A 22,095-nucleotide genomic window follows, 5' to 3' on the forward strand; every position below is an offset into this window, starting at 1 on the left:
TCCGTACCGTTTTTGAAGACTCTTCCGATCCCTCTGACCCCCTGGTAGCGGCTGCCCCGGTCCCCCTCCATGTACGGGAACACTCGCGCCTGATGCGTCCAGTAATAATCTTTAGACCCAAAGAAAAACACAGGGAATTCTCCAATCTCGTGCTTCATTTTCTGAATATTTGGGGGAACATTTTTGGGATGGCAAACTTCTGCCGGCCACCATCTATTATAAATATTAAAAACAGGGTTCACAGACTCTTCAGACAGAGTGACAGTCATTCAGCGCTTTCAGTCCTGCAAAGTGAAAAGAACACAGTGAACAAGGAGGCAGACAGGGTTCCGGTCCTCACACCTGTAGTTCCCCAGTTTAACCCAGACGACGTCCTGGAAGTGCAGCTTCTTCCCGGCTCGGCACTCGTTGCAGAACCAGCTGCCGTCGGGCATCTCGATGCTCAGGCAGTCGGGGTGGAAGGCCGCCGGGCAGGACTCACAGCACAGCAGGCTTCCCCCTGCAAGGGAGGGCAAGCGGCTCACACTGGCCCTTCCCGACCCGCAGCCACCCCGCCCCTCGCTCCACGACACGAGCCTAACCGCGGCCGGCCGTCGGGGCGCAACGAAACAAGCCCGTTTTATTGGCATCACGGAGAACTCGCCCTCCGGCGGTGCGCCGGCCTCCGTGAGTTCAGAAACGTCACGGCGCACACCGGCACGGGAGCACTTGGGAGACATCGGGGGCGTCCCCACCCGGAGCAGGGCGGGCGCGGAGGCCCCAGGGGTTACCTGCGAGAGCCGTGCGCGAGGGAGCCCAGAGAGGCAGCCTGCCCTGGCCGCCCGCCGTGGCGCCAGCCCTCACCTTTGGAGCACACGAAACACCAGCTCACGTTCACGTGAGCGTGATGCCTCTTCCCCTTGCGGGCAGTGAAATGGCTTGTGCAGATGATGCTGTGGGAAGCGATCACGGAGCAGCCGGCCGCCAGACAAGCGTCCCCTCCGTGGTAGGCGACGGGGCAGCGGACGCACCGCATCATTTTCCCTGGGGGCAGAGACACGCGCTGAAGGCCCGACAGCGAGCAGGGCGGCGAGAGGCGACCGAGCCCCCCACGCGTTTAGAAAATTCACGCTGAAATAAACTCGGAGTATTTGACGAAAGCAGTAACTAGGATGGAAAGAACACTTAATAGATGTTACAAAAACACATCTCCCCCAGGCAAAGGTGCTTCAAAACCATCAAGAGAATAGTCAATCACTTAAAATGCCTTATTCTCGCTCTCTCTTTTTTCTTTTTAAATAAAAGCTTATTTATTTTTGAGAGATAAACGAAGCACGAGTGAGGGGAGGGGCAGAGACAGAGGGGGAGACAGACTCTGAAACAGGCTCCAGGCTCCGAGCTGTCAGCACAAAGCCCGACGTGGGGCTCGAACCCACGAACTGCGAGATCGTGACCTGAGCGGAAGTGGGATGCTCAACTCGCTGATCCCCCCAGGCGCCCCGCCACATTCTTAAATAAGGTCAAGCAGGGCTGATAAACCCAGGCACCGCCAACCCGTGGGGCCTGTAGTGCGTCTCGCAACGGCTCCAGCCTCTACCCACTGGGTGCCAATCTGCGCCCCCCCAAGGTCTCCCCAGACGTGGCCCAGTGTTCCTGGCGAGCAACATCGCCACGGTTGAGAACCACCGGTGTCAGAAGTACAGAGAGCCCACCATCCTCAATCCCACACGCCTAACGTGAAATAAGGCAGATACGACTTGATGTGAAAGTATCTTCCTCAGGGCGCCTGGGTCGCTCAGTTGGTTAAATGTCCGACTCCCTTGCTTTCAGCTCAGGTCACGTTACGATCGATCGTGAGATCAAGCACGGAGCCTGCCTGAGATTCCCTCTCCCCCTCCCCCCCAGCCTCACTTGCTCTGCCTCTAAACGAACAGATGAATAGAACATTTTTCTCATATATGAAGAAGCACTAAAACTGGAACAAACATACGGGCACCTGGGAGGCTCAGTCAGTTAAGCATCTGGCTACAGCTCAGGTCATGGTCTCGCGGTTCGTGAGTTCGAGCCCCGCGTCGGGCTCTGTGCTGACAGCTCCGAGCCTGGAGCCTGCTTCAGACTGTCTCTCTCTCTCTCTCCGCCCCTCCCCTGCTCGTGCTCTCTCTCTTGAAAATAAATTTAAAATTTTTTTAAAAATTAAAAACTGGAACAAACAGAACCTATCAGAATGGTTCACAGGCCCCCCTCCTAAAGTGGAGGCTCCGGGAGGACACGGAGGGCAGGAAGAAGGCACGGCAGGGCGGATCCTCTTACCGACTTCTCGAGAAAAACCCTGCTAGCCAGTGTCGAGTCAGTAACAGAAAGACAACCGCCACTCCAAAGAAAAACCGAAGGCCTTTGGGGACAGACCTTTCGGCCACCGCACCTGCCTCCCGTGAGCGCCCGTACCTTTCGACGGCCTGGGGTTGGAAGGGTTGGACGCGTGGCAGGTCACGCAGCTGTGCAGGGGGCAGCGGAAGCCTCGGCTCTCGAACACGGTCAGAGGGTACTTCCTCACACAGGCTTCGTGGTAGAACTTCCCGCACTGTGACACGACGCAGCGCCTGACGTCGGTCTTGCTCTCCTTACACACGAAACACGAGTGAATCCCTAGCAGACGGTTAAAGAGGGGCAGGGAACAAGAATTAAACCGTCGTCCCCGAGCCACCGAACTCCAGCAGCCCCGTCGGGGGCGGCCCCTGCTGCCGAGGCCTCGGGCTCTCTTCGGACCTCGGTGCCCGGTCCGAGCACGCTTCAGAGAACGGTCCCACCATCAGGGCCGTTACCTTGCCGTGAGACGGGCTCCAGCTTCCCCGGAGGACAAGGAAGTCTGAGCAGGAGGCGGCTGAGGTGGGGACACCCCCTCGAATTAGCGGGAAGCCGGGGAGCAGGCATTCCTCCCAAGGAAAGCTTTTGCTCTCCCTCCTGAGCCATCAACCAAGTACAGCGAACCTTCACTTAGAACCAACCACAGGCAGCAGAGGCGAGGTGCCGTCACATCGGATGGCCTTGGCTTGGACTGAAGGGACTCGGGAAGACTCCACGTGTCTTCCTAACCTAGGACACGCGCCCACGAGAGCCAGGAGGCCCTCGGGGCTGCGCGTGGACAGGAGGGGCCGCATCTGAGCGGCCCCTCTTCCCAGCAGCCCCCAGAATGCGCTGGCGAAGGAAGCGGTGCGGCAGAAGGAAGCCGTGGCCGCTTGGGGACGGGCACGTCCTTGCCGTTGACCCCGGAGTTCAGGTCCGCGCCGCGTGTCTACGGAAGCCCACGTTGCCGTGAACGTCCGTGTCCTGGGACTGACCGGCCAGCTCACCTGTACTGGTAACGCCGGGCCCTCTGACACCGGGGCACCCACGCCGGCCACCTCCCAGCGCGGGGCTCAGGACAGCCCGTTCCGTCACTCTGCCGGTTACCTTACGCCGCTCTACCTCCCGGTACGGCCACCGGCCACCGAGGGGAGCGCGTCACGCTGGAGAGAGCAAACCGTGGGGACGCCGAGGGGAGGCGCGCACCCGCGGGGGGGGGGGGGGGGGGGGCCAGGCCCGCGAAGCGCGGAGGCAGGCGGGCCGGTGGGGGGGGCGCCGAGGAGGGGGGGGGCGGGAGGGGCGCCCGCGGAACTTGCCTGAGGCGCACTCGCTGCAGGTGAACCTCCCTTCGGGTCTCCGGGCCAGCCCGAGGCAGGCGAGGTGGAAGGCTCCGCAGCAGGGCCCCTCGCACAGCAGGAGGCTGCCCGGCTTCTCGCACAGCTGCGGGGCGGGGCGGAGGCGCGGCGGTGAGGACGCCCGGGCGACCCCCTCCCCCCACCCCCCCGGCCCGCCCGCGGCTCCCCTGCCTCCTCCGTCCACGCCCGACTTCGCACGTTCGGAACACGCGTGCGCCACACGTCGCCACACGGCGGTGACACGAAACAGCCTCACGCGGACGCCCGAGCCCGGCCGGGGCGCTCGGTCCCGGGTCCCCCCGCGGCCCGGCGCCCTCACAACAGAAGCCCGTGCGACCGCGGGTGCGAGTGCGGGCCCGGGTCAAGGACAAAAGCAAGCGGCGGCCGACCCCTCACCTGACACACGTACTCCTTTTTGGCGGCCACGCCCCGCTCAGACTTCTTGGAGGAGACGGACGCTTCGGTCTGGGTCTCGTCGGCGCTCTCGTACGGGGACTCGGCGGGCTCGTCTCCCGGGCCGTCCGACACCTGGGGGCGAAGGAGGCGGCACAGGTCACCAGTGCGGGCGGAGGCGGCCCGACTCCTGCTTGGCTGCGGCCCGACTGCCAGCTCCTGGCCGCAAAGGCCCGGTGCCCACGGTTTCCTGGGAGGGCGCGGCGGGTCGACCGAACTGTAACTGCGCGGAGGCTCAGAAGCGGACTTCGCCCTCTCCGCGCGGGCAGAAGGGGCACAGAGGCACGTGTCTTCGCGTTCCTGCCATCCTGACCAAGGAAGGAACTGGTGAAAACCCCACGTGCCCCAGCAGGTGACCTGGGACGGGCCCGGGACTGGGAATCTTGACCTCTGTCGCCCAGTCGCTTACGGCCCAGCTTTTCACAGTAAGAGAAGCAGATCAGCACCCAGGGACTTTCCAGAAGAGCCAGAGCGAGGGGCAGGAGGGGAGCCTCCGCACGGCGGGCCCGGCCGCTCCTGGAAGCCGCCAGCACACGCGGTGGGCCGCGGCTAACGGGCCGTCCCGACTTGCCCTCTGCCTGCCGCCCGTGGTCCCCGGACGGGTCAGCGGGCAAAGGCAAGGTCAGACCTGCCGGCTCTGGTAACGCGTGGGCCCAAGAGAAAGCCCTGGGAGGAAAACATGGCAATCGTGGAGCAAACAAAAGCCCCCCCCCCACCCCCGCCCCATCCCGGTCGTATTTCATCCCCCTTCATTATCAGGGATCAAGGAGACCAGGCTAAAGCCTCCCTCTCATCACTGTATGCAACGTCTTGCCCTCATTTGAGCAGCAAGAAACCTCTAAATAGAAATCAATAAATCTTTAGTACGAAAACGTTCTTCTATACCAAATTGAAACTGAAAAAAAAAAAAAAACACCTAAAAACACATTTAGCATTTATTTGACGTTAGGTACATGGAATGTTGAATACTGAGTTTTTCAACACAGCAGAAGTATAAACTACATTTCCTGTATACCTTGATAACCACGACAAGTAATTATGTTATATAGACCTGCCGTTTACCAATGACTACAAAGCTAGAAATTAAAATCGGGCCACAATTAAACAAAACAGAACAAACCCCACCAGCCAACCCACCCAATGCTGTAGTCTCATCAATTAACTTCCTCCAGACTTAGCTCGATGAAATTACAGGGAGAAGAAAAACACCCCAAAACACTTAGAGCTGGTGCTAGCGGGGTCTTTGAGGGACACGCTGCCTCTGGCTGGTGTGTGCATCGGTTGGGGGGGGGGGGCAGGAGGTCGGGCCCAGCTCTCCACCCTTGCTCCTCTATGCTGACCCCTCCCGCAGTAACACAGTCTCAGGAGGAAGCCGCCTTTACACTCCAGTTCCTCACCTTTTCCAGGAAGACGGAAACAGCGGCATGAACGTACACTAAGTCATGGGGGGCTCACACAGTAGTAGGCCTCCCCTGCCCCCCAGGCTGGCCAGATGGTGCCCCTCCCTATCAGCTCAGCACATTTACTCCTTTATCATCAACATCCAGAAAGAAGGCAACTTGATAAAAAAAAAAAAAAAGAAAAAGAAAAACCTCTGCGTTCAAACCCCAATTTTAACATGTCCATCGTATCTGGAGTCACAGATGGGCGGGGTCTGAGACGCTAGGGGTGCTGGGGAGCCCGGGGCGTTGGGAACACCAGCCACACCTCGGGGCCCCGGTCAAAGGGCAGCCCGAGGCTGACCCGTCTGACGAGGAACCGAGGCCCAGAGAAAGGGCCTTCAACAGGAGCTCAGGGAAAGCGAGCCCAGTGCCCTGCCCACCAACCCACATTCTTCCCTTCAATGTGGTCGGAACAAATTTAAAGCTTTACAAAAAAAAGAAAAAAACAAAAAAAAAAAAAAAAAAAAAAAAAAAAAGGAAAAATGCATGGAGAGAAAGACAGAAAACACAGACCAGTCCTGGGTCGAAGAAAGGAACAGCACCTTTTATTTAAGATTTACAGAAAAAGTTAGCACGTTTCCACTTGGAGATATTTCCTAAATTAACAAAGTCTGTTTTGAGGAAATAAACACTGAATACATATTTTGAATGGAAATATAAATGTTAAGACACACATGAGGCTTGTTTCCTGATTGGGGTCTAAGATACACATACAGAATACAGACCTTACAATATTACAGTCCGTGACACAGATGCGGGAGATTGCGACCTTCGGCCCAGCGAACCCCTTCCCAGCGACCCAACGACCACTAGCACAGTCGGAGGGATCCACCGGCTCTCCGCTCGGCAGACCACCCACAAGAGGAGCAAAGTACACGGGCACCGCGCCAGCCTCTACTCCGGGTGCAGGGCTCCGCCTCCACGGGCACCAGGTGACGGTACTTACTCGGAGATGCCGTTTGTGAAAGCGACACCTTCACCCGAATGGTCCCAACACGGTCCCAAATCTCAGTCTACGACATCTACGGTCTATTCCATATCCAATAGGATGCATTTGGAAAAAGAGAAATGTAGTAACTGAACGGACACAGACTGTCAACAACTTTCCCGTCGCTTCCCGATCCACCAAAGCCACACCTGTGGCACGGATTTCCAAGCAGCTTAGTTCCTGACTTCTCCGAGTTTTCTGGAGTCTGAAAACACTTTCTCTACCCTCCACTCAGTATGTGATAGTATCAAATTGCCTATTTGCCTTAGAAATACGTTCCTTTAGGGGCAGGGAATGCTGTCTCCACAGTAAAGCAGGGATTTTTCAAGATGATATTAATGAACACAAAGTAACCTAGTGAACATATTTGAACCAACTTCAGGAAACAATGTAGCCGTTTAGGGGGACTAACGAACCCCAGTCCTCTCTGCTGTGACTGGGGGGGGGGCGCGGCCTGTGCCTCAGACGGCAGGGTACAGAGTGATTTTTAAATTTTTTGACAAAACAAATCCCTTCACAAATCGAATTCCACATCATTTTTGAAATACAATTACAGACCTTGAACAATATATATTTCTATAAACCAACATTATTTCCATGTTTACGTTACGCTTTTGTAAAGGAAGAAAGAACTATAAGTACTTTCACATAGCATCTTGGATTTACAAACAATAAATATCCTGTGCTCAGCAGAGTTAATGAGCTTAAAATCCAAAGACCAATCTCAGGTCCTCCAAATTAACATCACAGTGAAATATTAAGAGTGGAATTAAAATAATTTTTAAATCAGTCATTCACCACCTAAAACACTACAGTTCAGAGTAACTTTTATTAAAGCGACCCTCCTAGATGACCTCGACTACAATGTCCTGGGGGCGCCTCAGTTCTAGGGCTGGGCCGGGTCACCGAGAACACACACACACCCCACACACACACACACACACCACACACACACACACACACACACACACACACACACACACACCCACCTTCTAACCTGGAAGCCTCTGTGTCGTCCAACGGCCCCAGAAGGTGCCAGTGAGAGCCAACAGGTCGGCCACGGCCACAGCCACAGCCATCAGGCCATGTGGCGGCCGCTCCAGATCCAGATTCAAGGCTGGCTCTGATCGTAAGAGGAGTCTCTACAATGTCCTATCGACCCGACCCCACTCCGTCCCAACAGTGTCCTCAGCAGTGGGGGAGGGGCCAGGGCCAGCCTGCTACAGGCAACAGCAATAGCAAGGCAGGGCAGCGTGACAACAGTAGCAAAGCTCCCACCTGCAGCTCAGCAAGCCCTCCCCCCCGCACCCCTGCACCCCTGCATGGGCCGACATTTCTTAAAGATACAGTGTGCCTGAATGATCAGCATGCTTTAAAACGTACACCAAAGAATTATGTGCCCAAGCTCAACAGCTCCGTGTAGGCCAGAAGTTATAAAGCGGATCTAATGTGTAACTGTCTAGTCGCTGTCAGGTTCTTGGACGGACCCTGAGGGACATCCTCCCTGGCTGGTGACAGCGCCTGGAAGGGAGTATGGAAGGGAGTGTGCGTCTTCCCAGACAGTACAAGGAACAGGGTGAATACGGTGCATGCCATTTTCCACCTGCTAAGGGTAGTCGGCTTTCCATCAACGGCCAGTAAGTCAGTGGTGATTTCTAACAGGCTAGGTAAAACAGCAAAATAGAACTGAAAAGGGATCAACACCAACGTCCCTAACCCAAAATCCTAAAATACACAGGAACCAGTATACTTCTTAAAACAAAAAAAGGGAAGAAAAAGGAAGGAAGGAAGACAAACCTCAGAGCCAAGCAGCAGCCAGTGACAGACTGACAGCGTGTGGAGACTCTTTTCTAACCAGACTCCATTCTTTCAGCTAATGACAATCCTTTAAATTCATATTCCAAAGATAACCAGCAGGCCTCGGCAATTACTTTCTCTGTTTAAAGATTTTTAAAGGCTGAACGTAACGGTTCTAAAAGCGTGGAACGCTACGGCCCGCACGAGGTAGAAGGAGGCCTCACCAGGCCGCACACAGAAGTCTTCCTGATCAGAACCACCTTAAAATGGACTTCACAACCTAAAGGGGCTAAACGTGGTCGAGAAGCGTTAGGTCAGAAACCGAGCGAGAAAGGAACCCAGAAGACCTGCCCACGTACGGACGTCTGCCCTTTCCGACAGGGGCACAGCCTCCTCGCCAGCTTGGCCACACGCGGGGCCTCTGGGTCACCAAGCCTCCCCTCTCCGCTGCGCTGGATGCAGCAGATGGAGGACCGGACTTAAAAACGCTCGTGCTATTACCAAAATGGCACACAAAGTCACCACTCGTGGTCTGCCACAGCAGGCCCCACACCACTCACATCAGGCCTCGGCCAAGACCCCTCTTCAAGGGCATTCCCTCATCATTTGAGGTTCACATCCACACATGGGTGCATTTTTTTGTCTTTTGGAACCAGATGCTAACTTACAATCTCAGCTTTATTCTCAGCTTGGGGACAGTGCCCAGGCAGACCCTTGCTGGGTGTGCACGTCACCACCCCCGGGCAAACGCTGGCTCTCCTCACACACTTCTGGTCCCAAATCTTAGGCAAGCAGGTCAGGGCCAAAGAGACACGGGAGTCCCGATCGGGTCGCTAACGGTTCAGGTCTCACACGGTGCGTGTGGCCTCACACGGTGCGTGTGGCCTGGCCGGTAACACCCCAATTACGAAAAGTCCTGTAACGGCCACTCCCCTGTCCCACCCCCCAAACCCTGAACACTTCGTCTTAACCCCTTCTGTGCTTGTGCGTGACCTTCCAGCGAAAAGCTCGGCCTCAGACACACGTGAAGGCGGGGGACCCCACAGCAATCACCCACAAAGCAGGCTAACCCTTCCTGGAGGGCGGGACAGACAGGACTCGTCCATGCACCGTGCGGGTTCCGTTCACCACACGGAGCATCCTTGTCATGAGATCTGGCCTACGTTTCCTGTTGGTTTTTAGAAGCTAGCTCCCTCTTGAAAAAAACGGGTTATTTTGAGATGTGACAGACACAATTACAAAGAGGGTGTGGAGATGCACCCAAATCCATCACCATCAGAGGCAGACGTTTAACTCTTGTATTAACTCTGGAGGGAGGCCCACATGGGAGACAGAAGCCCCTAACAGGTGCATCAACAGAACGGGAACCTCTACTGCCGATAGGTGCACATACTTCACGGGACCTCTATCATCGCGGGAAACTTCCAGTCTCAGAACAGCGACAACCTCAACTTTTATATATTCAGACAGGTTTCACCTCTTCCGAATGCCTTGCGCTCCTTCTCGTAGCTACCGCCCCTGACCAGGCACCAGCGTGGGGTAGGAAGATGGACTGCAGCAATTAAGTGGGGCCGTTAACAACGGTTCTATGTGCAAGAAAAGTCACCTCCACAACAAGCAGTTCAAACGGCAAGACTAGAACGTGTCCGGTGTTGTCCTGATCTCTTTACGAAATGAGGGAATTTATGTTCGGTCAGTAGCATAATGGATGTGTATCGTGGCAGACAACCTTCCTTGCCTCCTAAGCTCTTTTCAGAACAGGAGCCCTGTCCACTCACCTTCAGGAAGAGCCGCGGGTGGGAGCGTTCCCCAGCAAGACCGCTGCTGCCATCTGGAGCGGGACGGCTCTGCCCCACGCGGGACCGTCTGCCTCCTGCAGGAGCTGAACACACCTGCCACTGCCTGGTCGCCCGCCTGGTCACTTCCCGACATCCTCGGGGCGGGGGTGGGGGGGCGGTGCCTTCCCCGGTGGAGGAACACCGCGTGACCCCCATCCCTGCCCCACCCCACACCCTCCTGTGTCCTCGGCTGACGCCACTCAGCGGACGTACGGGCCCATCATCCCGGCAGGCGCCTCAACGGGGAGGAAAGCCCCTGCTCTCCGGCTGACTTCTGGTGCCCCCGGCGCGGGCTGGGAGCCGGCCGGCCACCTACGCGAAAGTCACCGCGCTACAGTTTCAAACGGGCTCGACCCTGCTTGCGATAGTTTCCTGACCCGGGCCACTCCTACACGACCTTCCTTCGCACTTTCCAATTTCGTAACCAGTTCTCCGCCAGCCCTGCCCACACTCACGTCCGGGCCTCCCGCCGCGTCCGAGCAGAGCCACCCACCCAGCGCTCAGCCACAGTCTAGCGCCCGGCCGTGCTCCTCAGACCCAGCGTCTGCCACTCGACCCCCGCGTGCACGGGGCAGTCAGGAGGAGAGCTCTTCATGCCAGAGCAGAATTTATACTTTGGGATAAAAATGGAATGATGGAGATTTTATTGTTTTTATTGTTATAACCATTATTGTCACAATAGCGAACCACCGAGTCCCTGCAAGGCGTCAGGTACCCCAAGTGTTTTACATGCGTTACAGTACTTAACGGTTAGAACACAAGTATTAGTCAGAAACTTCCATTAAAGGTAGAACGCGTGTGCGGAGTGTGCTGGGAATGACCGAGGGCTCCTAACACGGTAACGTCAACAGCAGTCCTGCCTCCGGGAGCTGAGGGGCAAGTGTGGCCTGTGCCCCTCCATGCAGGCATGCGGACGCCCCGGGGTAGGACAGAGGGCGACACCCAACACTCAGTCATTTAATGTGACAGCTGACGTCCTACAAAAGCAACCGATTAAGCTGTGGTTGTAAATAACCTGATCGAGGTATCCCCAAGATACTGGTCGCTGCATCAAAAGAGTTAAATGGCTCGTATGATACTGAAAATGAGATTCTTCCTACAAATTCACTGTGTCTAGTGTCATAGTAAAACTGTGTAGTAAAAAAAGGACAGAATCGAAACCCTTCCTGCCTTCGGTGTTGGAAAGCGGTTTCGTGTCTACAGTGCTGAGTGCATTCCAGCTGGCAACGGGGCAGCTGACGCGGGCTCCTCCTACTGTGTGCGGCTCGCTCTCTTTCCGGCGGTGCGGGCACCGGCAGTGTTCGGTACGAACTCGGTAAGTCATGAGCCAGAGGACGAGGGTGGCCTCTAGCAAGGCCAGCCCCTTCGGCGTGGCGTCCTCGTCGCAGGCCCAGGGCAGCCCCGTGTGGCGGGCGTCCCTTCGGCCTGACATCTACACGGACCGCTGCGGGAGGAGTGTGCCTCTATCGTGAGATGAGCGGGATCGGGTAAATGGCCTTGCCTGGGCATCTTACCTTGGTCTTAAAATTTGTTATCTGTTCTCTTCATTGTGTGTGTTATTAATACCAGTGAAAACAGATTATCACACATCTTCCATAAAATGACTGGGGTACGAGTGTCACTGAGTGAGTGCGTGGACGTGCCACCTGCAGCAGGCATCTGGAATATTACAGCATTTAAGTGCGGTACGGGGCAGCTGGGTTCACATCCAACTTGGCTGATGTGGGCTCCCGTAAAAGCTGTTACCAGCGAAGGCGAAAAAGATAAGAATTTGCTCTACTAAGGGAATAAGAAACGAGGTTACAAGACACTTAAATCACATCAACTCCCTCACAGGCCTTTGTCACGCAAGCGTGCGATCTCCATCTATTCTCTTCATCGTCTCACCATCAGGGCAATGAAGCACTTGGTAGCAGTCCTTCCGATATAAGTTTTATTTCCCACGTTTACCTTTTTTGAGAAAAGTTTAAACCACGAGTGACCTAAGAGATCTTGAAACACCAGCTCTGTGACAAGCCCTTATTCCAATCAAGGGTGACGAAAGTAGGAAGGAGAAACAGCAACGGGTGCGTGGCCCGAGGAAGGGCCGGTCAGCGCAGACCGCAGCCCCACGGGGCCCGACTCCCTGCGCCCCCGGACCAGGTCCGCACGGTGCTTCTGTAACGCGCACTGCGCCTCCCGCTCCCGAAGGCGGCCAGCACAAATACGCCGGGAACGCGTGCGGTGGCTCTGGAGCGTCAACACATAACAGACAAGGCTTTTCGTTCACCCGGAGTGGTTTTAATGAACAACGTAATCCTGTGAAAATTAACTCTAATGGAAGGCTTCTGCAAGCCACGCAGAAGTGGCCTGACATCAAAGGCCTGGTGGTTTAAACGCTGTTGTATAAGGAGCTGAACGCACGTGATGGGAACTATGTATCGCCTTCAAAATGCAGGAAGGTATAGGATTATAATGTAGTTAATATAGAATATAAACATAATTAATAAACTAACCACTTCTAAAGTTCCAAAGAATTAAGAATCAGTTAAGTCTACTGATTATAAAATGCTTCCTCTAAGTCTCCCCGAGTTCAGAACAAATGTCTAAACCGGGAAGACCACGCTCACCCTGGTTACATCGAGAGTCAGGCTGCCCGACCCTAACCACCCCCCGCTCCCCGCCCCCACCTCCCCCCCCCCCCCCCGCACCTCCCTGCCCTGGGCCAGGGGGCCCCTGAGCCCAGGCCTCTGACTTGTACAGCTTCTGACCAGGAATGACAGAGAAGATTTCAGCAGCCTCAGCGCCTTGCCTTTGATTGGATCTGACGAGGGTGTAAGTAAAAACTCAACTGACCGGTGGATCAGAATGCGATGACAGAAAAAAAAAAAACAAACCCATTAAAAATCTTTTTACATATAAAAGCCGACTTTAAGCAAAAGGGATCTACAGACCTGAAACTTTTTATTTTTAGCATTCTTTTTCTTTGGGATGGGAATCCTCATTTTTAAAAATTCTTTACGATACTAATCATAATTCCGACAAGAAAAAAGGAAAAAGGAAAAAAAAATCTGTATAGAATTGGTCTCTTCCACGTTTCAGTAAGCCCCCTGGAAGGTTAGTGAGTGCCTACTGCATTTTCGTGAATGTGCCCGAACAGAGAAGAGAGGTCTAGTCCCCTGCGCACATCAGATGGCAAGAAAGTCCCAGTCCCGCGCACGTGAGCAGCCCCCACCGCTACTGGTGTTGAGTCCCCAGAGAAGACCCCTCTCCGGGTGGCTCTCTGCACCCGCACCCCATCAGACTGCCCGCTGCCTGGGCCCCCGAGGACACCTCACAGGGGAAGGGCCCCCTCGTCTAAAGGGAGGAAGCAGCCGAGGCTGAGAGACAGTGACCGTGGCAGGGGCCGGGTCACAAGGGCCACCTTGTCACCCAACAGGGCGAGGGGCTACCACCTTGTTCGAAAAAGCCCAAAGTTAGCAAGTCCTCATAAATGTTCTAAAAACAGGCCTCCTGTCTACAGTGAGGACGAGAGGCCCCCAGGAAACAAAACAACAAGGAATTAAAACTGGAATAGAAGCTCCTCGGGTAGTCACTAGAATCGGGAATCCAGAGCCCCCTCTGGACAAAAAGTGCTACGCTTGCATTCTGAGGCTGTTTTTTTGTTTTGGTTTTAGAGTGGCAAAGACTTTAGATTTGATGACGAAGTCCAGATGTCATGATACAAGGGTGGGAACAGCCTCAGAGAGCTGTCACTCTGCTTCTGTGTGTTCTGCAAATCCAGAAAATAGAGGAGTCGTATTACCATGGTAGTTGTGACTCACCTCAACACTCAAGTACCTAAGAATATGCCAGACTTTAAAGGACCAAAACCAGGGAACGCGGGAGGACATTCCTCCGTGAGCCCAGGTCCAAAAGCCGCCGAAAGGCGCCACGGCAGGTAAGCCGCCCTTCTTCCCGCCTGAGGTGGGTGAGTGCACGACGGCCAGGGTCAGCTCGAGTGACACAGCGCGTCGTGCCAGGGCCAGAGCGGGCTTGCGGTGACGTGGGCCAGGTTACAATGTGAGGGCTACACGGAGCACAACGTTCCAGAGACGGACTGCGAGAACAACTGCACTACGTCCAGACCGGAGCACATGCACGCCCGCCTGTGCGTACTCTGCGTGCATGCGTGTCTGTGGCGCTCACGGAGGCTGAAGTCGTCGCTTCTTCCGCCTCCGACTCGCCCCGAGTTTAAATGACCTGAGACTCACCTACGTTCGCCTGTGGCCAACACCAGTGTCACGCGTGTCAAGTCTGACTCACTGGTGCTTCCACCTGGGCAACTAAATGGCCTTCACGTGAACGCCAGTTAACGCTAGGATTATGATTTTACCTCATTCTCAGTTAGGGACGCAGAAGGAGATGAACTTTTGCTAAAAGGAGCGCACGACGCTGCTGCAGACGCCCGATTTCGCTTCTTCAGTGGTTTGCATGCGTCAGACAGGTGTTTCGTTGCTGTAAGACAATTTTGGTTTATAGAGTAAAATTTGAAGTCTTCCGCCCTCCATCTCCTTCTTTCCTGCTTTAAAATCACCGCCCCCCCTAGTAAGTGAGGTTCTAAAGATAAATTTCCCGGGCCGCTTTGTGACACTAAAGGCTTAACTTTTTACCGCGAAAAAACCTCACTCTAAACAAGGGCAGACTGCACAGTGAGCCCCAGTGTCCCCCTGCCTGGCCCCCGAATCCATCAACCTGGGGCCCAGAAGGCTCCATCCACGCCTAGTTTCACGTCCCCCTGGCCACGTTCTTCTGGTGTACATTCCACACCCCGTTTCACCTGTAAAAAGCTCAGTACGTGTCTCTGAGACAAAGTCTCAAATACAAGCGCAATACCGCGACACCATTCTTAAAAGTAACACTCGATCCCTTCGTATCATCAAATATCCACTCAGTGTTCAAACTGCTCGTAAACGTCTTCCTTCCAACAGTCTATTTAACCGAGTTTTAAAAACCAGCACAGCACTTGCTGCAAAATAAGGGAAATGAATCCATTTCCACCCCTCGCTCCTCCCGTGAATGTTTCCTTCCCTAGGTACGAGCTGGAGATGGTAAGCCCCCCGTGATAAACTATCAGATATGATAAAACGACAGTGAGAAGGTAAGGCGGCCCGACTCCCCCTTCGTTGTTTTGACGGTTACTTTTCACAAACATTCAAAGCCAGTTTTCAACGCGTGAAAGGGAAATAACCAGTCACTACTTTTACTTCCGCTAATACAGTAAGTGAAGGATCGGCTCCTAAAACGGGGTGGAATCTATAGGAGCAGCTGGCACCAGCAAGTTAGAAACACGGATGTTCCTGGTTTAAGGAACTTTTCTAGTATCATTTTAAACTGAAAATAAAGCCCAACAGAAATCAGTAGAAAAATAACTTCAATAAAACGTAGCTGGATCATTAGAACAACTTACACATTCGAGCAGTTGATCTCTCAGCTGCGCGAGAACGTCCCTCCACCTTATCCTTGGACCCTGGGCCGTCAGAGCCCCGGGCTCCCCGGACCCTGGCCCAGCCCAGCTCCCCGTCCGTCCACCTGCAGCCCACCAGGCGCCTGGAAGGGCCTGCCAACAAGGAAGAAGCGCTAATGCCCACATTACCTGCCTGGCTCTTCAGCGAGGTGGCGGCCTCCATGGCCTTGCAAGAACCTGTTCGGGCCGTCTTGTCACTCGCCGTCTCTCTCTGTTGTTAAACAAAAGAAACAGGAGAACAAGAGGAAGGGAAGCAATCTGACGTGAACCGACATGGGTTGCCGAAACGTGCGACAGAAAGGTCTTCCTCTGGAGATGGGCTCCACGCGCGCCAGGAGGGGGACCCCGCCTCACCCCTCTCCACTCTGCCATCTGCTGGGACAAGGGGGCCGGCGGGGCCGCGCCTCACGACCTATCGGTCATGCTGCCGAGACTCTTCACGTGAGCGGCATTCGATGTGCTACTCAAATCTGCCTCTGAATTCAAAGTGGAGTCGGGGGTCCGCCCCCCAGGCTGTCCCGTGAACCTGAAGGGGCCCTGGGTCAGTGCCAATGTCACCGGGCTGACCCCCCACTCGGAGGGGCCCCGACTCGGAAACCAGCTCCAGGTGAACTTCACAAAGGTCATCCGCAAAGCACGTTTCACCACCGAGAGACTCCACCCAAAAACACGGTACCGGGACCGTTTTTGCCTAGCACTCGGAACCAGAAGCAGGTGTAGACAACCTCTCCCGACAGCCCCAGGGGCCAGGGGACCGGGTCACAGGACTGTGCAAAAGGGAACAGGCGCACGGCACGGGGCGGCACCTGGCGCATCCAGGGCTCCGCGTGTTGGGAATTCTGTAGGACGCGCTTACTCAGATTGATAACTAAACCCGAGGAGACACCACTACTCTCTTTGTTTGCTATTTCCTGAGCTATCAGCTAATCAAACATTTCTACCTAGCTACTTAATGCGAGTTTTGATATTTCAAATGTCCAGGGCCACACGTTTTTTTAAGGTAAATATGAAATGCAAATATTTCAAAGCAACCGAGGTCACTACGATTGCCGGCAAAGGACTGCTCTAACACTAGGTGGCCAGGGGGCACAGTCACCACACGCAGTGCAGCGACTCAAGGTGAACATTCCCTATCTCAGCACTGGACACTTGACAGGTGCCCCAGAAGAGGCCCTGGTGGCCAGAAACACCGGGCAGGGCCCGTGTGCCCCCTGAACTGCAAAAGCAGCTTCGAAGTAACGGGGGCGCCCGCGCGGCTCAGTCGGTTGAGTGTCCGACTCTTGGTTTCAGCTCAGGTCGTAACCTTGCGGTCTGTGGGATCCAGTCCCGTGCTGGCCTCTACGCTGATGGCTGGAGCCTGCTTGGGGCTCTCTCCCTCTCTCTCAAAATAAATACATAAACAATTTTTGTTTAACGTTCAAAAAAGAGAAAGAAGACAGAAGATGTGGCGGCCGCATATTTACACTTCAACGACATGCGGAATTCATTTTCCATTCCAAAAATACAGCGAAACAACAAAGGAGCCTCCTAACTTAGGTTAGAAGATGGTATGAGGCTTTACTCAAAACCGTAATACACAACTACTCTGTCAGAACGACCGCTAAACAGCTTTACACTAAGACATAAGAGGCAAAGCCTGTTGGGGCGCCTGGGTGGCTCGGTTGGTCGGGCGTCCGACTTCGGCTCAGGTCACAATCTCGCGGTCCGCGAGTTCGAGCCCCGTGTCGGGCTCTGGGCTGATGGCTCAGAGCCTGGAGCCTGCTTGCGATTCTGTGTCTCCTTCTGTCTCTGCCTCTCCCCAAAATAAACATTAAAAAAATAATTAAAAAGGGGCGCCTGGGTGGCGCAGTCGGTTGAGCGTCCGACTTCAGCCAGGTCACGATCTCGCGGTCCGTGAGTTCGAGCCCCGCGTCGGGCTCTGGGCTGATGGCTCAGAGCCTGGAGCCTGCTTCCGATTCTGTGTCTCCCTCTTTCTCTGCCCCTCCCCCGTTCATGCTCTGTCTCTCTCTGTCTCAAAAATGAATAAACGTTAAAAAAAAAAAAAATTTAAAGATGCAAAGCCTGTTTACGCTCCCGGTTCACGGAGAAGCTCACTGGACGTGTGAGACAGTTTCCATAAATGACACTGAGTCATAAAGCACATTGGAAAAGGCTCCCGCTCCCCGCAAGCATGAGCACCATATGCCACCGTCTCTCCAGCTATGTGGACCCTGGCCAGGCAGACCCGGCCCCCTGATGCACGTTCGACACCCACTGGGCACCACCCCAGAGGAAGGCCTCCTGCCTCCCACAGGCATCCACTGAAGAGTCACACGGGAGGGCCACAGTCCTCCAGCCTGGACAAACCCAGGGTGCAGTTACCTTCCGGAGACCGTGCTTGTCGGTCCTGAGTCTTTTCCTGGGTGCGTCTTCAATTTCAACGTCTTCAGGAGGGTCCTGTGTCCTCTTGGTATGGTTTCTTTTTTTCCCATTTACGTTACCTTGGAACAGAGAATGGGCGAAACTGACGTGAAAAGCACTCCACGAGCCACCCTCCAAAGCGCTGCTCCCCCAGCCGGGGCACGCGTGCACCAACCCAGCCCAGGAGGGTCTCCTGCAGGGCCGTCGGTTCCCAGGGCCCGAGAATTAAGGGCCAAACCTCTCTGCATTCTGCACACGTAACATCGAATACTGGAGAACGCTTATCTCATCTACAGATTATTATATTGGTATTTCTCATAATAACATTTTAATGTACTAGAGCATTAAATGTAAATATAACCCAGGAGTTTACTAACACTCAGAGATGGAGGAATTTAAGTGGAACTTTAGAAAGGACACAACTTGCTACTTTTGATACATTTCCTTAAAGAAGCATGTTGGGTAGCAGCAACACGGCTGCGGTGTCTGCAGACTAAGGGTTTTCTACCAGTGGTTTGTGCCAATTACGTGTTTCCAGGAATATCAACTAATCCAAGTCTTAACGTGTTCAAACAGTACTGACCTAGAAAAGTGAGACATAAGGTAATCTTACGGTGCGGTAAGAATTCGCGGGCAAATTCTAGAGAGGTGATTAATTTGAACACGCCAATGTTTATTTCAAACACAAACCCAGCGTTTCCGTTTGCACGACTCTCTTACAGAGGTGCAGGGCTTACCCCTGGACTGTCCGGGAGAAACATCCCATGGGAGGGCAGCGCTGTCCCCAAACCTTCCCACCAGGCGGGACAGAGCCCTCAGGCCAGGAGTGTGGCGCCCAGCAGGAGGTCACCCCGGCCGGGGCAGACACGAGCACAGAGCTGAGCGGCCGGGCAGTCCCGGGACGGCGTCAGCCGGCCTCCTCCCGGCCACAGCACCGTGGGCCACCGTGGCGGCACAGGAGAGGTGTGCCCGTGGAGGTGTGGGGGCGGTGGCGGCTGCTAGGAGGCCATCCCCACGCAACCAGCACAGGGCGCCGCCAGCCTGGCCTGCCGCAGCCTCCACCGCCCGGCGTGCCCACCCTCCTCGCACGTGTCCACTGAGCCACAGACACCCGCTAGCAGCAGCCGCCATCCGGCGGCTCACCTTCACACAGGTGAGGTGGGGCCGCAGTCCTCGCGGAAGATGTCCCCTGGGCCCGAAATGACACAGCAGGAGCTTCGTACACAGGTAAGCAACGTGGGCACCTGCCTGACTTCCTCACACTGAGGCCGTGGCACAGCTTGTCCCACACACACAGTCCGCCCGCCATCTTGGTCACCGGCACGGGGGCCCCGATGGGGAGGCCGGAGGGCCCCCAGGACAAGCACACACTGGACACACACACGGAGGAGACCAGCCCTGTCCCCGTCTAAGCACTCGGTAGCCGTCCCAAGTGACCACACGTGACCCACAACCACCTGCACACTTACTCCAAGGGCAGTTAAATCTGGCTTCAGGAAAACCCGACTCCTTCTTAAGTAAGCCAGTCATTGAAAAGGGACACTCCTCTAGATGTAGGGTCCTGACAGAGTCAGGTGATCTTTTGCCTTTTAAAGAAAGTGCACGAGGGGCGCCTGGGTGGCTCAGTCGGTTAAGCGTCCGACTTCGGCTCAGGTCATGATCTCGCGGTTCGTGAGTTCAAGCCCCGCGTCGGGCTCTGTGCTGATGGCTCGGAGCCTGGAGCCTGTTTCGGATTCTGTGTCTCCCTCTCTCTCTCTGACCCTCCCCTGTTCATGCTCTGTCTCTCTCTGTCTCAAAAATAAATAAATGTTAAAAAAAAAAATTAAAAAAAAGAAAGTACACGAATCCAAAATATGCTTACTAGTCTACCTGACAGCATTTGCAACAAATCCTGAACTGGACAAAGTCAGTATTAACATATGAGAGAGTCGATGTGGAGACCCAGAGGCCCTAGAATCAAGATCCTCCGTGAACGAAACAGAAAGGTCTCTAGTGCGTGTGCAACTGGTCAGATGCACCAGTGCTGGTCCAGAAGCACGAGCAGGTGCACACGAGGAAAGCGCGACCCCTTCTGGCTCTCGCCCCCCTCTAGGGGGTCTTCGAACACTCTACGTCTGGCCTCTCCAAAGCTCTTCAGGGCTGAACCTTGAGGTACAGAACTGTTCTGTATTTAAACTGATAACCAACCCATCACGCTTATTTTTTACGTTAGAAACGTCGGTTTTCCACAACACGTGTCCAAGCACGCACAGATGACAAATCTGACCGTTGTCACGGTTCCTCCAAAAGCTCACAGTGTTAAGTCTCCCTTCTCTTTCCGTTCACCAAAGCAAAGTGGCATTTTTTTGATATTTAAACTGAAGGCCTGTGAAAAACCAGAGGTCACCCACATTTAAGGTCAGTCCACAGTCACCTTCCTTACCCTGCGAGCTCTCCAGCAAAGAGACCAGGAAGGCCCCCCTGCCTGTAGGGGCAAAGCCCCTCGCGAGGGGCAGGCACAGCCCCTGCTGGGAGGGCAGCCTCGCCAGGGGGCCACAGGCCACGGTCGGACTCTACCGTGCCACGTAAGCCCGGGCCCCCTTCCTTTGGGTGTCCTCCCCTACACCGCCCCGCCGGCTGCAGGGGTTAGAGCGCCCGCTGCGCTCGGGCACAAGAGCGAGGGGCCCGAGGCCAGACAGAGGGTGACACCGAACGGCTCTCGTGCGACGATGAGGGAGGAGCCGCAGACAGCGGAGGTGGCTTGATCGCGCCCACACGCACCCTGGCCGCCGGCACGGGCAGCAGGGGCAGGGCCGGGGAGGGCGGCCCCGCCGCCCCCAGGCTCCCGGACCGGGGCTCGGCCGGCCCCACTACGCACACCGCACACCTCAGCAGAGCGCACTCGCTCGGCTCTAGGTTTACCGGAGTCTTCTTCAGACTGGGGAGAGGCCACGAGGGCAAACTTGGTGTTATAGCGCGCCTTCTGCTTCTCGTTGAGCATGTCCCACTGGGAGCCGAGCAGCTCTTTGACCTCCTCGGCCGAGGCGTCCGGGTGCTCTGCGACCACCTGCGGGCACAGCAAGGGCGGGGTGAGAAAACCACACACCTGCAGCCCACTGGGGGTCCGTCCGCACCGAGTCCAGGCACGGCCCCCGAGAACCCAGCACGTGGCACACTTAGGCCCGCGTCACGGAGCTGTACCCCACAAAAGCTTCAAAGAGAATTAGTGAGGATCTGCTGCTATAACTCGTCAGAAGTTTATAAATAAAAGCAGCGTGGTGAAAACAAGTCAACGGAACTTATGACAACTCAGGAAATAATAAATGGCAAGACGAAGATACATACTTTCCCCAAATCACTAAAGTATTAGTAAGTTACAATTTTCTAGGCATCCTTGACAAGTCAGCAGTGGGAAAAGTGCCCCGTGAGCGCTACCTGTCAACACGGGGGGCGGAGGCTTGGCTTGGCTTTCCATGACCCATGACTCGGGCGCGTGGCCTGGATGGATGACACAGGGGACGAGGCAGGAGCACCAGGCCCCGTCGCCGCCCGGGTCGGCACACAGAAGCAGGCCAGAAATGCGGACCTCGGGCCCCACCCCGGCCTTCCCCAAGGTCTCCGGGGGGACCCAGAGTACCCTGATCAGGTACCCTGAAGCCTGATTCCTGGGCCCGCGGCCTTGGCTGCACGCTAACAACCCGGGGAGTTGGAAAACCTCTGGTGCTCAGGCCACACCGAGGCCGGGTCACGCTCTGGGCCTGACGTGGCTGCTGTGAGGGCTCCCGGGGGCCCCGCTGCGCTCCCAAGCTGGAGAGCCACCAGCAGCAGAGGCGCAGAGGCTGACAGATCGCGGCCTGCAGGCCAAGCGAGCCCCACCTGCTGTCCTCTGTGTGGTCTATGAACCAGGAATTGATTTTACACTTCTAAATGGTGGGGAAGAAGAACACTTCGTAGCTCGTGACAATTACAGGAAGCTCGGGTATCAGTGCTCCTATCTAGTCTTACTGGAATTCGGCCCCAGGCACCCCCGGCCGGC

The 22,095-nt window shown here is 55.3% G+C and overlaps 1 protein-coding gene across 9 annotated transcripts in view; it reads right to left on the reverse strand.

Moving 5' to 3' along the window:
* The window catches only part of NSD2 (nuclear receptor binding SET domain protein 2), a 61,856-nt gene that overhangs the window by 18,050 nt on the left and 21,711 nt on the right, over positions 1-22,095 (reverse strand). For 5 of the 9 annotated variants that reach the window (XM_045056896.1, XM_045056895.1, XM_045056898.1 and 2 more), the window contains exons 5-14: positions 20,982-21,126; positions 18,042-18,160; positions 15,810-15,891; positions 14,550-14,671; positions 4,074-4,205; positions 3,639-3,762; positions 2,425-2,625; positions 844-1,023; positions 343-499; positions 8-213 (exon numbers count right to left, since the gene is read on the reverse strand). In XM_045056896.1, the coding sequence (XP_044912831.1) occupies positions 8-213; positions 343-499; positions 844-1,023; positions 2,425-2,625; positions 3,639-3,762; positions 4,074-4,205; positions 14,550-14,671; positions 15,810-15,891; positions 18,042-18,160; positions 20,982-21,126 (1,468 nt within the window). Of the gene's footprint in view, positions 1-7; positions 214-342; positions 500-843; positions 1,024-2,424; positions 2,626-3,638; positions 3,763-4,073; positions 4,206-6,095; positions 11,935-13,121; positions 13,947-14,549; positions 14,672-15,809; positions 15,892-18,041; positions 18,161-20,981; positions 21,127-22,095 lie in introns of those variants that run through there. The other 4 variants (XM_023253478.2, XR_002742000.2, XM_023253480.2 and 1 more) reach the window with 3 other exon arrangements.

Source organism: Felis catus, chromosome B1 (assembly GCF_018350175.1).
Source record: "Felis catus isolate Fca126 chromosome B1, F.catus_Fca126_mat1.0, whole genome shotgun sequence".
In the NCBI taxonomy this organism is placed as follows: domain Eukaryota; kingdom Metazoa; phylum Chordata; class Mammalia; order Carnivora; family Felidae; genus Felis; species Felis catus.